At 45.9% G+C, this 17476-nt stretch overlaps 1 protein-coding gene across 5 annotated transcripts in view; it reads right to left on the bottom strand.

Annotated features, from left to right (window-relative positions):
- Positions 1-10868: 10868 nt before the first annotated feature.
- NR6A1 (nuclear receptor subfamily 6 group A member 1) overlaps positions 10869-17476 on the bottom strand; it is a 208816-nt gene continuing 202208 nt past the window's right edge. For 4 of the 5 annotated variants that reach the window (XM_081312031.1, XM_081312029.1, XM_081312030.1 and 1 more), the window contains 3 exons: positions 16879-17000; positions 14611-14763; positions 10869-12856 (listed from right to left, as the gene is read on the bottom strand). In XM_081312031.1, coding sequence (XP_081168157.1) covers positions 12768-12856; positions 14611-14763; positions 16879-17000 — 364 coding nt within the window. In that variant the 3' untranslated portion in view covers positions 10869-12767. Of the gene's footprint in view, positions 12857-14610; positions 14764-16878; positions 17001-17476 lie in introns of those variants that run through there. The other variant, XR_014024270.1, reaches the window with a different exon arrangement.

Here is a 17476-nt window from a genome sequence, read left to right as displayed (position 1 = left end):
ACTGAGTGTGTCTTTTCCTTATTATTCCTGTCATTAAAAAAATGTGAATACATAATTTTAATGACAGTCATAACTTATTCTGAGTACATATATTCTAATTCTACCTACATCATAACTGATTCCTTAACATGCATGACCACATGTCTTTTTCACCATAAATGTTCTTACAGGAGATACTTCCCTTGCCTATGTCTGGAACCTAAAACTAATCCTCCATTTTACTTTATTTCATTTCATTTTATTCCTAATTTTATTTTTAATTTTTTTCCTATTTCAATGCAAGGATTTTGTTTTTTTGTTTTGTTTTGTTTTTGTTTTTTGTTTTTGGGGTACTGGGGATTGAATTTAGTGCCATTCAACCACCAAGCCACATCCCCAGCCCTATTTTGCATTTTATTTAGAGACAGGATCTCACTGAGTTGCTTAGTGATCTTTCTGCCTTCACCTCCCAAGCCACCTTGGGGATTATGCGCTTGTAATCCCAGGGGCTGCCGCCGCCTCCCTTCCTCCTTCTCCTCCTCCTCCTCCTCCTCCTCCTCCTTTTTTTTTTTTAGTACCAGGGATTGAACCCAGGGGCACTTTATCAGGGAGCCACATCCCCAGCCCTTTTTATCTTTTTTTTTTTTTTTTTTTTTTTTTTTGAATTTTGAGACAGGGTCTTACTAGGTTGTTTATATCCTCACTAAATTGCTGATACTGGCTTTGAACCTGCGATCCTCCTGCCTCAGCCGCCAGAACTGTTGTGATCACAGGTGTGCACTACTGTTCCCAGCCCTGCCTTCTTGAACAGGACAAATGGGGTCTTTTAATGCTGGGATAATATGGAAAGAACCAGCCTTGCTTTGCCATCGTGTCGTGGTGAGTCCTTGAGCTACAAGAAGGGGAATTGGTAGCAAACTCTGGATTAAATCCCAGTTCTGTCACTTTCTGGCTGTGTAACCTGGGACCAGTCATCTCCTTTCTGTGCCTCATGTGTTCCTTGCACAATGGGGACAAAATGAGACAGCATGTGTAACATACTCAGTGGCTGCCTGGTCTGTCATGTGTGCTCAGTAAATTCCAGAAAAACACAAACAAACAACTAGCTGAAGGCCTGGCTGCTCTGCCCTTAGAGGCCTTTTCTGTGTTGAGTCTGCCATTGCAACATCCCCACAAACATCGCTTGCCCTTCTGATGGGGTGACTCACTCGGCAGGGGGATCCCTCAAGGAAGGGCCTGATCTACCTCTGGGTCTGGAGCAGCCAGCCCAGGGCAGCATGGGCTAGCTCTTAATGACTGCTGCCCTCATCAAAGGCCTGCATGCTTGATGTAGGTATAGGGCTCTTTGACCTCCATGCTGTCTCCTCTGTAGACAACAGCTGTCACTTGTCACCTGCCACCATGCAGGCTGGATGCTCCTCATCCCCTAATCAACCCTGGATATCTTTACTGACATCTTTACTTCCTGTGGGATACTCATCTCCCACCTATACTGGCCCTCACTCATACTGGGTGCTCCATGGGGACAGGTAGGGGGGCCGACGGGTTGACAGCCGGAACTCAAAAGTACCCCCTATGTGCTAGGTGCCCTTGGAATGACTGAAACCCTCTCCACCATCCTGAAGGGCGAGCAATATTTTCTGCTCACCACCATGAGCCCCGTGAGACGACCTAGCAGAGAGACAGGCATATTTCCAAAGTCACAAAGCAAGAAGTGATGGGCTCGGCATTCAAATCCAGACAGTGGGGATCCAGAGCCTGCCTAGCTTCTAGGCTCAGGCTCCTCTTCACTCTGGAGCCCTGGGTGGCCTGTCTATTTGTCTTTTCCTTCAAACTCCAACCAGGTGGTCCCAGGCCATGAGACCTACCAGAGGGGAGGGAGCAGGGGTGTAGTCCTGACTTAGGCTCTTCCCTACTTCCCCCTCCCCAGGCAAACAAAGCCCAGGGTCTCTCTCCTGAGTGGGGATTTCCCAAAGTGCCAGGCTCATTTCCTGGAGGTGGACTAAAGAACAAAAAAATCAGAGACCCAGAAACTGAAACAGAAGGGAGCAGGGTAGATTCATCGGGTGGCAATTGGAATACAGTGAAGAAAGAACCAGAAAGAGAGAGAAGCTATGGCGAGACAGGCAAAATACGAGATGAGCGAGGGAGAAAAGGAAGACCCCTGATAACAAAAAAGACCCTCATGGTCAGGGGTGGTGGCTCAGCGGCAGAGCAGTTGCCTAGCAGGTGTGAGGCACTAGGTTTGATCCTCAGCACCACATAAAAATGAAATAAAATAAATAAAGATATTGTGTCCATCTTAAAAAAACTTAACAATAAAATAAAATAAAGGTATTATGTCCATCTATGACTAAAACAAATTAAGAAAAATAAAATAGACCCTGGAGGTCAGGGACTGGGGATGAGAAAGAAGAAATTCAGAGGGACAGAGAGAGGAGAAATGTAGGAGAAAAAGAGAGAAGAGATGAGAGGGAAACAAGACAGAGATGGAGACTCCGGCAGAGAATGAGAAGAGAGGGGCAGGGGCCCAGAGGGAATGTGGACATGGAGACCCTGTTCAGGGTAGTGGAGGGGGCGGGCCTGTTGGCAGCAGCAGAGACTGTTTCCGCTGCACCCCTTATCAGCCTTCTGCCAGATGTTCAGATCCGATGCCAATGTCAGAGAAGTCCATAGTGCTGGGTCAAGGCCGTGGCCAGCGGGAGCCTCAGCTGCAGTGTGGGGAGGGAGGCGGGGGGCCTGCCCTAGACCTGCTTGCTCTTCCCCCTCCTCCTCGTGGCTCTCCAGGCTGGACCACCTGGTTGGGTGTGGGAGATACCAGGTACCTCTGGGGGTTACTTCTCTAGACTGAGAACGGGCCCCCGTGGAGGCTGCGTGGGGCTTCTCGCAACATGTGGACACATACACCTCTACACAGACTCATGCTCAAGGAAGCATGTGGACATAGGCCCACAGACACTCGCACAGGAGCACACAATACCACATGGGGACAATTCACATTCCAGTGCAGAGCTGCACCCCCTCCCAGCATGACTCTACAGCCTGCTGCTGTCCCTGCTGTGCTTGGTCAGCATGGTGTCCTCCACCCACCTTGTCCCCTCACCCAAGCCAAGACTGTGAGGAGCCAGGCAAGAGCCTCTCTGTGGCTGGCACTGCTTCTGGGACCTGCTTTGCTCTTCTATGAACGGGTATGCTCAGAACCTGCACACCCTCAAAGGCAGGTCCAAGGGACCTGAGACCTTTTAGAATGAGGCCTGGTGGAGCCCCCAGGGGAGAAGCAGGTGTGGGCCGTCTGGCAGGGCTGGACTCCAGCCTTGGGCCTCCTGGCTCCTGGAGCGTGCAGCACAGCTGGGGCCCTCTTCCTTGGGTAGCTTATCTCATGTGCACACGCTTGGCCCTCAAGGGGTGACCCAGCCTTGCTCCCCACATTCTTGTTCAGCCACGCAGCCGGTGGGCCCCCCACATCCTGAGACTGTGTCTGTACTTGGGGGGTGGTCAGGAGCCACCACTCAGAGTCATGTCCCTGCCCTCTTGGCCCCGGCCCCTTGTAGAGGTGGCTCTGGTATCTCTTCACTGTCTCTAATTTTGTCTCTGTCACAATGGCTCAGTCACTGTTTATTCCTGCATATCTCTCTTAGATTGTCCCAATTTCTCTCTTTCTGCTACATTCAGTCATTTAGCTCTTTCTCTTTGCTCTTAGGGTCCACTCAGGAAAGTGGAGGCCTGTCATGGGAGAACTGGGGTGGCTGGGGCAACATAAATTCAGGGCCCCTCCCACCCACCTGTTACGAGTTGGCCTGGATAAGGATGTGGATCGGGATCTGGAGCTGGTGGACTCCCCCATATAGCAGAGGACTGGGTAGGGGGAGGCAGGGGGAGGAAGCTGGAGCTGGAGGTCTTGGCCTAAGAGCCTCCTTCCTGTTTGTGGGGAAGTGACTGCCTCAGAAAGCTGCTCGGAGGAGAGGAGGGAGGCCATGGTGACTTCCGGGAAGCTGGCTAAGGGCCCGAGGCCACTCTCCCTGTGCCCACATGGGGCCCTCTGGCCCTGGCTTAAAATAGTGCAGTTCCTCCACTGCTGCTGGGCCCAGCCCAGGGCTCAAAGGGCCTCTGGTTGCTGCTGCTTGTGCTGCCACAGAGGTCTGGGTGGAGAAGGTCCTCCCAGCTATCCAACCCTCCCCAGATTGTGGTTGGAGGCTGTCTTAGCCATACTGGGGGGAAGGGGGTTGCAGAAAACAAACACAGATTCCTGAGTCAGAAGCCCTGGGTTCAAGTTTAAATTCCGAGAATGAATAGCTTGAAGACTTTGATATGGTCCTTGCTGCCTCCTGAGCCTGGGTTTCTGCTTATGTTAAACAGAATGAGTGCCTGGCTTTAACCAAAAGGAGACCATGGGGTAGATGCTTCAGGACTGTTCCAGGCACAAAGTGGACACTCAGAACAGGGGGGTTGCGTTGCTGCTCCTGTTGGCTGTGCCTCGAACTCCTCACCCTACAGGAGTGCTTCATTAAAGCACTCTTGAATACCTATGCTGCTCGTAGGCCTGGGCTTAGAACAGGGATGGTTAGTAGAGAGGGAGCTTGCAAGGAGGGCAAGGATGGGGCTGTGGTCTCCATGGTGAGACTTGTTGCCAAGGGAACAAGACTCCAAGAGCCCTGGGTCTGGCAGTTGGGCACTTTTGCCACAGGCTGAGAGGCTGATCACTACTGTAGACCTAAAACCCTGATGGGCAGCCAGGTCAAACCAGAGGAGTGGCTCCTGGTGCTGCTGGGCTTCCATGATTGAGGTGTAGGGATGCAACTTTTTTATATATTGACTTTACAGAGCCCCAACTTTGAGCCAGCCTCAATCTTCCTTAAACCCCTTTACCACAGGCACTATCACCTCTATTTATTGACAGGGAAAATGAGGATCAGAGAGGTATCCAAGTCAAGGTCACCAACTACTGTTAAAAGAAAGAGCTGGAAGTAGCTGAGTTCAATCCTTGGTACCAGGAAACAAAAACAAAAACAAAGAAAAAGAACAAGAATTTTAGCAAGACCCCTGGTTGATGTGCCGCTCGCTGTCTTATCCACTGCCCAAGGGAAATGATCCTTGGGAAGGACTCCATGGAGCCAGTCCCAACCTACTCCTGCCATTGTTTCTGGGGGTTTGGGTTTCAGATTCTAACACAACCAACAGAGAGCAGTATGCATTCCATTTCTTTGGTTACGCAGCTGCGTTTGCCTAGAAAGCTCTCAGCGCAGATTCTGCTAAAAGGAAGCACATACTCAATCAGTGCTGGTTTTGAGTCACTCCTGAGGTCCCACTAGTTATGTAACCTTAGGCAAATCACTGTGCTTTGGGCCTCAGTTTTCTTTTCTGTAAATTGGGATCATTACAGCATCAACCTTGTCAAGTTGCTTTGGAGAATTACTAATCTAATCCACATAAAACATTGTCACAGTGCCTTGCTCTATGTTCATTACTTATTATTTCAGTGCTGGGGATGGAACCCAGAGCCTCAGCATGCTAAGCACCACTGTCACTTGAGCCACATCCCAGCCCTGCTTTACTACTATTTATTTCCAGATTATTGCCTAGCACTCCAGAAAACCAAAAGCTCAGTGTTACCTAAGTAGCAATTTGTAAATGTGGAGCAGCGTCCTAAATTTTATTCCATGGAACACTGTCTCAACTGAATTTCAACGGGAGGAAAATGTCTAATGCTCATATACTTTTGGCAGTACCTGTGCTAAACAAAATTAGTTTTCTTCTTGTAGGACTTCTCAGAGCCTTTAATATGCCAAGAACAGTTGAGAATTACTGGGAAGAAAATAGAGAACAGCATAGCCTACATTTTTGGCAACAGAACTTGTTCTTTGTCATCTGGGCCACCCCACCTGTATTTGGGGTGTTGGGGACAAGACTGCTTTTCAGTGCAGTCTGATTGGGTCAGTTCATCGACTTTTCACAGAATTAATTCTTTATTGGTTTAATGGAGTTTTTTTTTTTAAACAGCAAAAAGTTCAACCAAAGGCCATTCCTGAGCTTTGTTACAAACTCCAGACATTCATATTCAGCACTATTTAACTGCTAAGGCGGAGCAGGGAGGAAGTTGTTGTAACTTTGGTATCAGATCGACCTGTATTCAAAAAGCGAATTCTGCCCATGTGTCATGTGTCATTTTAGGCAAATGGCTTATCTTTCTCAAGCCTGAGTTTGCTTCAGAGTAAAGTGAGGCTAAGACCTCCGCCTCCTTAAGTATCCTGAGGATTTCATGAGACCATGCCAGTGAGGCACCAGCCAAAGGACCCATTCTCACTAGGCAGCAGTCAGGCCTTCTCCTCCTTGCACCTCTGTGTCTGTTTCAGCTTGTGGGCAGAGAAGACAGCCCATTAACTCCTTCTGGAGCAGTTCCTTTGTTTGAAACCACCTCTTTCAAGCCTCAAGGGCTCTCTGGTCTCTTGTGCTGGGGCCAAGGCATGGAAAGCAGCTGGGAGGCCCCAGTCCACACAGAGGATTTGATGAACTTTGATGAGACTCTCCTTAGCCTTCATCCCCCCAGACCTTCCTTCCTCTCACCTGTCTCCACAAAGCCCTCAACCCAAACTCTGAGCATGTGAGCAGGCTCAAAGAACAGCTAGGCTTTTGAGTTGTAGAGATCTAGGCTCAAGGCCTGATTCTGATACTTCCTGTGAGACTCTGGCAGTGTCCCTTGACCTCTCAGAGCCACCATTTGCTCAGCTCTTGAAACGCTAATAAGAATCTTTGTCTGCTATGGCACATGCCTATAATCCCAGTGATGCAGGAGGACCACAATTTTAAGGCCAGCCAGGATGACTTAGCAGGAGCCGGTTTCAATATAAAAAGGGCTGGGGGTATAGTTCAGTATTAGAGTCTCCCCCACCCCCACAGGTTCAATCCCCAGTTCCAAAACCAAGAAAGAGACCTCACCCATTTTCTGGAAAGACAGGTATTCATTTGCTAGGACACAACAACACATGAGGCCACACAACCAGCACATTGCTGTCTGTCACTGAGATGTGGCTCTTTCCAAAGACCCAGAAGATTCAAATTCCTTTGTGTGGCACTCTAGGCTGACTGCTGCTTCCGCAGCCCCAGCTAAGCCCCCACCCCACTCCTGCCGTGGCAGTCCCTTGCTATACCTGAATACTTCATGTCTGATTCACAACTGGGCCTTTGAACATGCTGCTGATCTCTCTACCTGTTCTATTTTCCTCTCTGTGCCTAGTGACTTGCTTTGGGGGCTTCCTTCAACAATACTCACCTGGGAAACCCTTCCTGAGCCTTCCCAGTAGAATAAGTCACTATTTCTCTGTGCCCTTTCTACCCCACATAGGTCCTGAATTACAATCCTTTTTTCACTGTGCCTCAAAATTCCATGTGCTTCTTCCACTAGACTTGGTTTCTCCAGTTGTGCCATTTTCTGGATAGGTGACCTTAGTTGAGTCCCTTCGCCATTCTCAATCTGAGTTTCTTCATTTATAAAATAAGAGTTCAAGGAGGCTTAGGTTTGTGCAAGGTCCTAAGGCAGTGCCTGGCACACAGCAGGTTCATCCGTCTGTACAGGTCCACTGGTTCAAGCAATTCTGACAGCATCCTCTGCCGGGCTCTTGGCAGTAGGAATGGGGTGGATATCGGCATAAGCAGGAGAACCAGGTCTGAAGGCCTGAGTCCTCACCTCAGGGCACCCACCATCCCTCCCCAGAGCCCCAAACAAGCTTCTTAGACAGATGCCATGTGCAGAAGGATTCACATTTATTGGTTCAAATACAGTACCTAATACTTGCTAAACATGCATTTCACACTAATTGGTCACATTTCCACAGGTAGTCAATTCACAGAACAGGGCCCATCCCTTGCCAACAGGCAAGTGTGGGAGGTAGCAGAGGGCCTGAATAGCCTGCAGAGCCCGCCAACTATCATTTGGTCATGCAGGGTTGATGGAGCCAAGCTGGCAGGCAGCCCTTGGCCGGCCCTTTGGGAACAAGGGCTCAGAGACATCCCATTTACTCGATTCCTACTCAGGACTGCAGGTGGAAGTGGTTCCAGGGTAGGTTGCCTGGGTTAGGCTCATGATGCAGGTGCCATCAGAGCCCCTGAAGGTGGTGTTTGTGGGAGGTGATACTCCCTATGCCTTGGAGCCTAAGAAAGAGATGGAAGCCTCTTCAAGGGGTGGCTTGGCCCTAGCCGGGCAGGTGGGAAGAATTCCCCAGACACAGCCCAGACATTACAATGCAGCCACAGCCCCTATCACAGGCCTGGGATGGCAACACAGACAAAAACACCAATACTCCAGGGCAGGCGGGGTTTTTTTTCCCCCGATAGAAACATGTAAACAGCGACAATATTCTTTTCCCACAGGATTCCTCTGAGAGGAATCGACCAGGATGTCACAAGAGGTAGTTTTTCTTTCTTTTTTTTTTTTTCCATGGAAATTTGGTCAACAATATTATCACCTATTATAAGACATTCAGCAAAGAAAACAATGGTCATCAAAGGACAAAGAGGATCCTTTGGCCGGCAAGGGCTGGCTCCAGGATTTGGAGGACTAGTGTCCACTAGGATCATGACATTTTTCTTAGGCTTGGAACAGGCTCTGGCTTTCCCCCTAGCTCCCTCTCAAGCCTACAGCTGACTTCTGAGGGCTGCAGGCCTGGAAGAGGGAGGTCTAAACAAAGGAGCCAGGTTTATTTGCTGGTAGAGGCAGGGCCATTGTGGCTCATGTCGCAGGACAGTCAGAAATCTTCAAGTCTCAAGGTAGGCCAGGCCTGGCCAAAGAGGAAGCCCCAGCTTGCTCACACTCAGCAGGCTCTCTGGGGGCCCCTGCCTCTGAGAAAACAGTCCAGGCCTGGATCCCAAGCCCAGAAGAGAAGATGTTGCTTGTGGCAGCCAAGACAGGGGTTTCTGGGGACCCTGTAATTAAATACACATCCCTGAGCTATGGCCCTAGAAACCCTTGCCTCAAGGCTCACCAGTTTCCAGCACCTGGTGGGATGATTGCCGTTTCTCATCCTGAGACACAGATAAAACATCATTTCATAGATGCTGGACATAGATGCTTCCAGCTGAGGAAAAAGGGAGAATGATCAACTGTGGAGGCAGAAGGGAGTGTGGGGGTACCCTTGTGGATCCAGGTGTGTGTGGGGGGGTAAGAGTAGTGTTTTTTTTTTTAATTCAGTTTTTTTTTAAACTTTAAAAAAGTTAATAAAGAAAAATTCCAAGTTTAAAAAAAAGAGATGATCTGAAAGACTGGATTTCTTAAAACAATTGCAAAAATTTAAAAAGCAACAAGGATAAAACACATAGACCAGAGGCCCAAAACTAAAGACTTGGAATCACAGCTCAACTTCCTGCTGGCAGACCAAGGTCCCTTTTTGGCCAACCTTGGTCATGGCTTAGATGTTTCCCATACCAGGTTGTCTGTCTCCATCTCTCCATTTCCCAGGAAATCAAGAATAAACAATTATGGAGAATGGGTATAGCAAAGCAAGGCAGCCAACCCAGAGAGGCCAGGGTTTTAAGGATCTCGTGATCCTGCCCATGGCAGGCACTCACTTCCCTGATAAGTGGGGGAAGGTCAGAAGCAGGCTGGTGTGGAATGGATGACTTCCAGTGATGCCATGGAGATCCCCAAGTTCCCCCATCCCTGCTAAGGTTCTGGGTATCAGAATAGGGAGGTTCCTGCCTGTTTCCCTCTATCCCTGAGGCCTGCCCACCTCACTTGTGGGCTGTGCACAGGGTGGGGAGCCCTCTAAGCCAGGTGGAGTGCTTTTAGACACGTTTGGGGGAATTCTCCAGATTAAGGGAAAGACCACTATAAACTTTGCAAAGAACTCCAAAAATCTGCAAAGGGAGCTGGACAGCATGAATTACAGATGAAGCTCTAAGATTCCAAACTTTTGTTTTGGGTCAAGAAAATGTTCAAAAGGAAAAGAAGGAAAAAGCTTGCATGTTTCCACACAGTGCAAGGAGGTGGGATTCTCCTTTCCACACAGCTTTCTGGGTCACATTTTTATGGTGGGAAAATTCTCACTCAAAATGAGTGCTTTTGGTGGCTGGGATCAGAGAGAGGACAGAAGACAGAGGAATCAGAGACAGCATGTACAACTTTTTTCTTCTTCCACTAGCAAAAAGGCTGCCTGTTAACCAAACATTATGGGAAGAAAGGCAAAAAACAAACATACCAAACCTCCCCCTCCAACCTTTCTCTGTGTCCTTCAAACCAAATTCACAAATACATCTAGTGGCTGACCTAATGTCTCCACAGCTAGCTACACTCCTACCTTCTCCTCATAATACCTGAGTTTGCAATGCAACACATTCACTTTACCCTGTTTAGAAGAAGCCCACGTCATAAAAGGACTGGGTGCAGAAGACATTAAAGGCGGGCCACAGGTCAGGCTCCGGCTCGGAACACACAGCCACTTGGCTCAGAGATTCTGCAGGGCTCTCGGCAATGAATGGGCTCTTTGTTCTGTGGAATCTGCTGCAAACATTTGTAAAAATGGATTTATACAATGGCAACTTGCAGAACCTTTCCCCCACTCCACAAATTAACAACTTGCTCTGTTTAATACTACATTATTGGAGAGAGATGTTCTTGCCTCATCAAAGAGCAACTTCCTTTGACACCCAACAGAATAGGTAAAATGCTTAATTTTAATAGCAATTTAAAAAATAATAATCTGACAGATGGAGGTCTAGGCCATGAAAGATGCTGCACACAGGAGCTGTCTTAGAGAAGGGTCTCTGATATGTGTCTCCTCATCTTGAGGAAGGCAGCCCAGAATCTGACCTGTAGCCAAAGAATATGGTCTAGTTGGTTAAATAAAGAATTCAGGAAAACAAGAAAAATACTGGGAACTTACAAAAAAAAAAAAAAAAAAAAAAAGAAAGAAAAAAAAAAAAGAAACAAACACAACACACACAAATCTTCCCATTGCTATATGAAAAATATGCTAGTTGAAGCTTTTCCTGAGGGACATGTCTTTTCTTTCTTTCTCAGAGCAGTTAGGGAAATAGAACTGAGAAATAATGCTCTGAATTTTAGATCCATCAAAGGATAAAATCATCACTCTGTTGATACCCGTAATATTTTGTCAGAAAGAAAATATTACAATCAGACCCAGACAACTCAGTATGCACAAGATGTCACAGCCCCCTGGGTAGGTTTACTAGGCTGAGTTGGGGGAGAGCAACAGCCTTTATTCAAACAGAAGGCAGAAGGAGGTCCTATGGGCCCCTCAAGCCCACCCAAGGATGCACTAGCTATAAAAAAAGGTGCCTGGTTGTGGGCAGGAGCAGCCATTATATTAAGGCAGAGAAGGGAAAAACTCCTGAAGGAGCTCCAAGACAGACCTGGTGTCTGCCCAAAGTTAAAAGAGGCAAGAAAAATGTCCTGGAACTAGATAGGGCAGGTAGCAAAATAAAAGGGGTCTAGGCCATATCTGCTGAGGTAGCAGCCAGACCCTTAGAAACATGAGGTAGTGTAGGGCCCCCACCCCTTTCATTCCAGATGCTTTTGGCTCCAGCCCTTCAGGCCCTGATCAGCAGGCCACCTAAGGGGTAAGCGGGGCTACTCTGGGCTTTTTGTTCTGGGGTGCTGGGAAAATTTGGCCTCATTTTGGGGAGATTAAGAGAACTTGGAATAAAACTTAGGAGCAAAAATTTCTGATCAGCAGATAGGTGAATGATCCTTTCCATTATTTAAAAAGGAGACTATACTTTTTGATTCAGTCATGAGGGTGGGGTAGGGTGGAGAGAGGAACAGGGGATTCCAAAGAAGGAGTATTTATTCATTCAGCAGCCTGGCCTTTATCCCACTATCCTTTGAAGAAAATAATAATAAAAAATGAGTAGTGGGCATCAGTATTGAAAACCTGCCATTCTGCTCAGTCAGCTTTTCAAAGGGCTGACAGGAAGTCAAATTTATATGGGAGAGGGAAGGAGATTGAGGAAGACAGGCCTTAGCAGATCCACATAAGGAAATTAGGTAGCTGTAAGCCCCAAGGGAGCTGGTAGGCAAGTCCTATGGATTGACTTATTGCTGGGACTTTGCCTGGATGAAAAGTTGACAGTGGCAGAAACTTGATAGTGATGAGAGGGAGCAGCAGGATGTAAGGACAGACAGTCTTCTGCCCTCAGGACTTCTTGGGTGGGAAGACACCTGCTTTAGATTTGGTCGCTGTGCCTACTCTCAACTTTCATATTTTTCAAAGAAATGAGATGGCTTAATCCTCATCTCCTGCATCTCACCCACCTCAATGAGTACTTCTCCCAGCACCACTTTGGTGCACTCTTTTACCTGACAAGTCTGTGGCTAGAAAAAGGCAGTTTGCTCTCTGACAGACAAATGTATAAGTCTGTGAGAAAATGTGGAAAAAGTAGGGATGGTCACACCCCCATTTCCATTGAGGTAGTCGTCTTTGTCAACACTATGGACATAGTCATCTCAGCCACCCTGCCCTCTCCCTCAAAATACAAAAGAACTATCTCTATACAAGGACAACACTGTAACATTAAACATCTTCACATTCTGTAAACTGCAAGGAAATGCATCTGCTGCATTCACACAAAAGCATGTGCATCATGTTGAAGGCCATACATTCAACTCTGTCGTGAAATAAATATATAGAAAAATGAGGTTAAAATAACAGACAAACAAACAAAAAACTCTTCCTGCAATAGAAACAACAGCTGCACAGCCTCCATGTTGGTCTCTCTGGCTCTTTCCTCTGGAGCCTGTCCTGCCTATCCAAGGCGCTGTGGCCGGTGCAGGGAACAGGTCATTCCTTGACAACACTTGTCTTGCAGGAGTGCAGCACCACCTTAAAGAGGAGGGGCAGCTGTTCCAGGGGTACATTCACCATCTTTCCTGGGGAAAGGTAGGAGAAGAGGAGTTAGCAATGGCCACTAGTAGAAGAGGGCACCTGCTTTCTCTTGGGCAGCTGAAGGGGGAATATCACCTGAGTGAGTGATGGGCAAGGGAAGTGCCAGGAGTATGGCAAAGGCCAGATGCAGAGAACCACTCTGCTATCGACTCATTTTGGTGCCCTCAGAAGACTCATAATCATTCTGTCCAGGGAATACTTACTGTGCTAGGTGTTAAATGCATTATCTCATTTAATTTCACCATATTTCTGTGTAATAAACACTTTCCATTCTCATTTTATACATGAGGAATCTGAAATGAAAGGTGGTCTTCTCTAGCCCTCTTTCAGCTAAAGTACCTATCCCTTTTTCTTTTTTCCCTTGTAGAATCTAGTTATTCTACAAAATAATGCTTTTCAGAATAGCACATAGGTTACTAAAAGTACAGAGAAGAAAGGAGAGGGATTGTAGGGGCAAAGAACCTTGAGAAATTTGGGGTTAAAAGAATTTTACAGGTTTTTTATTGCAGGGCTTCTTAGAGCATTTAGCATGCTAATATACTCTGTAAACTAAGGTAAATTAAGCCTGTGGTTCTTCTTCCAGACAGTAACCCAGGTCACCTGGGGAGCATTTAAATAACACTGATACCCAGGTTCCACCCCATACCAATTAAACCAAAAAGTCTGAAGGTGCAACCCAAACACTGACTTTTTTTAAAGCTTCCTAGCTGAGATAACTATGTCCATTTTTTAAATGCTGCCAGGTCCAGCTTATATCTGCTACATTGCTCTGTGACCCAAAAAGTAGGAAACAAATAAAAAATCCTCCTTTGACAGACTGAAGTTTTTTCCTTCAAAAATTGTACTGCTGAATTTTGTAGGAATAATCACAATCTAGAGATCACATTTTTTTTTTAAAGAGAGAGTGAGAGAGGAGAGAAAGTGAGAGAGAGAGAGAATTTTTAATATTTATTTTTTAGTTCTCGGTGGACACAACATCTTTGTTGGTATGTGGTGCTGAACCCGGGCCGCACGCATGCCAGGCGAGCGCGCTACCACTTGAGCCACATCCCCAGCCCTAGAGATCACATTTTTAAGCTGCTCCTCAGTACATGCTGGACAGCTAGAAACATGAACCCTTACTAAATGAATTAAAGCAACAACAACAAAAAAGCCAAGATTATGCATGGAAGTGGACCTATTAAATGTCAAGAAGTGGAGTGGGGGTGAAGACCACACACAAATACATATCCCGATACACAAAATTCCTTTGCAAACAGAATTTTAAAGACACCACTTTAACTGACCCTGGAAAGCCCATAGGTAATCCTATGACATAAGGTTTTTTCGTTTGTTTTTTTGTTTTTAAACTGAGATAATTCTCATAAAATTTACTCTCTTAAAATAAACAATTTGGGAAATGAAGTTAATTTAAGATACTCCAATACTCCAAGCAAGTTTTCCTATCCACAGAAGGACCATACCAAATCAACCTTGCAGAGATTGTTCTAAATTTAAATGGTAATAAGGCCATGGGTACCCTTGCACATCATAGGAGATCCTGAAATGAGAGCTTCTCTACAAAGAAGACAAAAAACTTCTTACTTCAACAGAATTTTTCTGAGGGCAAGGGTAGTAACTCTTTTACACAGGTTGTAATGAGCCTGGAATAAGCATCCAGAAAACACTTACAATCTTGTATCCTACACAAGCTAAGACACGCAAGGAAGGGTTGGGGGCCCAGGACCTAGAACATTACCTGCAATGTATCGAATCTCAGGTAAACACATCATGAGATCAGGAAAGCGGTTTGGCTGATGTGTATATTTATATTCAGTGAAATCCTGGCAAATGTACCAATATCGCTTGTTCAATTGTTCCAGCTGTGAAGCACTGGTCAGACCCCTGATATCTGTAGAAAAACAAAACAAAACACACACACGAGGAATGGGAAGGGTTTTCTAATGAGGAAAAATAATAGCTTCTTTAATATGTACATCCCTCAATTAAAAATTATTAAACACTGTCACAACAGGGGCTCTTTTCCCTTTTTTTTTTTTTAAAGAGAGAGTGAGAGAGAGGAGAGAGAGAGAGAGAGAGAGAGAGAGAGAGAGAGAGAGAATTTTTAATATTTATTTTTTAGTTCTCGGCGGACACAACATCTTTGTTGGTATGTGGTGCTGAGGATCGAACCCGGGCCGCACGCATGCCAGGCGAGCGCGCTACCACTTGAGCCACATCCCCAGCCCCTCTTTTCCCTTTTTGATATGGAGGAAATAAGTTCTGGATAAGGGAAGAGAAGTAAAAAATAACATAAAGGATAGTACTAGATTGAATCTTTTCAGGGCTAGGCTGTGTCTTTCTCAACTTCATACTCAGCTCCCAGCACAGGGTGTACTACAAAACAGGCACCATGAATGATGAACAAATGACTAATCTATTTTTCAAATTTATCCTTCATGATATCTCTGAATTTTCTCATCTTTGGAGCCAATCTTGGGGATACCTATATGTTGGTGTATGTAACACACACAGACACACACACACACACAAACACATGCATGAGATCTCTAATGTCTCTCTTACTATTCTACCTGGGCTATTGTCTGTCCATCCTTCCTTCCTATCTAATCTATCAACACACATAAAACCCTTTTTCTATATATAAAGAATATACATAGAATATATGTAATATTCTATATATAGAATATGTTAATATATATTCTATATGTAGACTATTATGTATATATATTCTCTATATTAATATTATATGTAATGTAATTATTAATTATACATGATATATAACATTAATATTAATTATGTAATATATAATGTTAATATAGAGAATATATTAATACATATTTTATATAGAATATGTATTAATATTTTCTATATAAACCTTACCCTACCCAGCCTTTGAGGCCCACCTCAAATTTCTCCTCCCCCAAGAAGCTGCTACTGATTCCCCCCATTTGAGGCACAATTTATGTGTCAAGTGACAGTAGAGTGTATGTTTCTGGAGGAACCTGGGGGTCTAATATTTGTTGATGTCTTTAATGCTCAGCACAGGGTTTGGCCTACGGGAGGCATGCAGAGCACCAAATACATGCATGAATGGTGCAGAAGCCGCAGAAGGAGGTCTGGCCAGCATGAGGGGGAGACTGAACAATGAGGAGAAAATCAAGAGTCTCTATCTAAGCTGGGAAACAGCACAGGAAGAGAGCACTTTCAATGCCACAGGCACCAAAATCACCCAATTCCACTCTGGGAGCAGAGCACTTATTTTACTTTGGATAAAAGAACACAAATTCTCCTTTATATGCTGGTTACCAGCAGCTACCAAGTGCCACGTTGCAGGTAATGCTCCATATAAATCACATCCACTCTTTTAATTAAAAACCATGCTTGATATGCATGTGCTGAGTTTTTGTGCATCATCACTCTTCCCTGAAGAAGTATCAGAACCACTGCCAGCCTGTCACAGAGGCCTTATCTCCAGTAGTTTCATCAGTCACTCTGCTTTTCTTTAGTCGCTGGTAAACTAGCACATATTTTAAATGACGCATGTACTGTCCTTGGTGTCTGTGTTTAAATGCATTAAAACTGACTAAACAAAGTGAATCCTCTCCCTTCCTCTATGAGTTATAGAGATTGTGGCATTTAGATTTCAAGAAAAAATACAAAGCATTCCTTGCACTGTAAAGGGGCAGGATGATGACAAGGGGGAGTGCAGGCCTTTAAAATTGGTAGCCACATGGTTTGAGAGCTTCTGTGACAGTCCTGAAGGAAGGGGAGGGAGTGAGGGGCTGGGGATGTGGCTCAAGCGGTAGCGCGCCTGCCTGGAATGCGTGCGGCCCGGGTTCGATCCTCCAGCACCACATACAAACAAAGATGTTGTGTCCGCCAATAACTAATAAATAAATAAATATTTTTTTTTTTTTTAAAAAGGGGAGGGAGTGAAATAGAGGTTAAATGCTCACAGGAGGGGGAGGGGGGGAATCCCACTGCCTCTCTCCCAGCTACTTACCTTGGTTTAGAAAGTTAATTGCTTTCATGCACGCGTATTCCTCATTGCTAACCTTTAGCTGATGGAACTTGTGATACAGATAGATGAGCCGCTCAATCACTTCCATCCCTTCATCACTAAATCTGGGGAACAGACATAGGGTTTACCCACAGGCTCTGATATCAGTGGAGGCCAGAAAGAGCAGACAGAGGGCTCCTACAGCTTGCTCCTTAAGGTATCTACAATAGCAAAGAGGATGAGCTTGGGGGAAATGGAATCCACAGGTCTCTCATGCCAGCTGCTATTCCCAAGGTCAGGCAGAGTCAATCAAATCTAGGTTCAAATCCAGCTCCATCACACACCCCTGGGACAGTCATTTGACCCCGTCTAAGCTTTGAGGTCTTCCTCTGCAAAATAATAATACTTGCTGGTTATGGGTACCAAGGGCCAAAGGAGGTTTAGGATGTAAAGTGGAGAAATAGGACAATACTAAGATACTGGTTTTGTTGAGATGCAGCCTCCAATACCAATGGCAGCTGCCATGGTGACTCTATGCGAGCCTCTGCCACAATGCTGAAAAAACTGCCAATTTTATTTGTTTAGGTTCACTGTTTCAAGC

The sequence above is a fragment of the Spermophilus citellus genome, assembly GCF_964194105.1.
Source record: "Spermophilus citellus genome assembly, chromosome: 2".
NCBI classification, from domain to species: Eukaryota; Metazoa; Chordata; class Mammalia; order Rodentia; family Sciuridae; genus Spermophilus; species Spermophilus citellus.
This window is presented reverse-complemented; position numbering and strand designations above follow the sequence as displayed.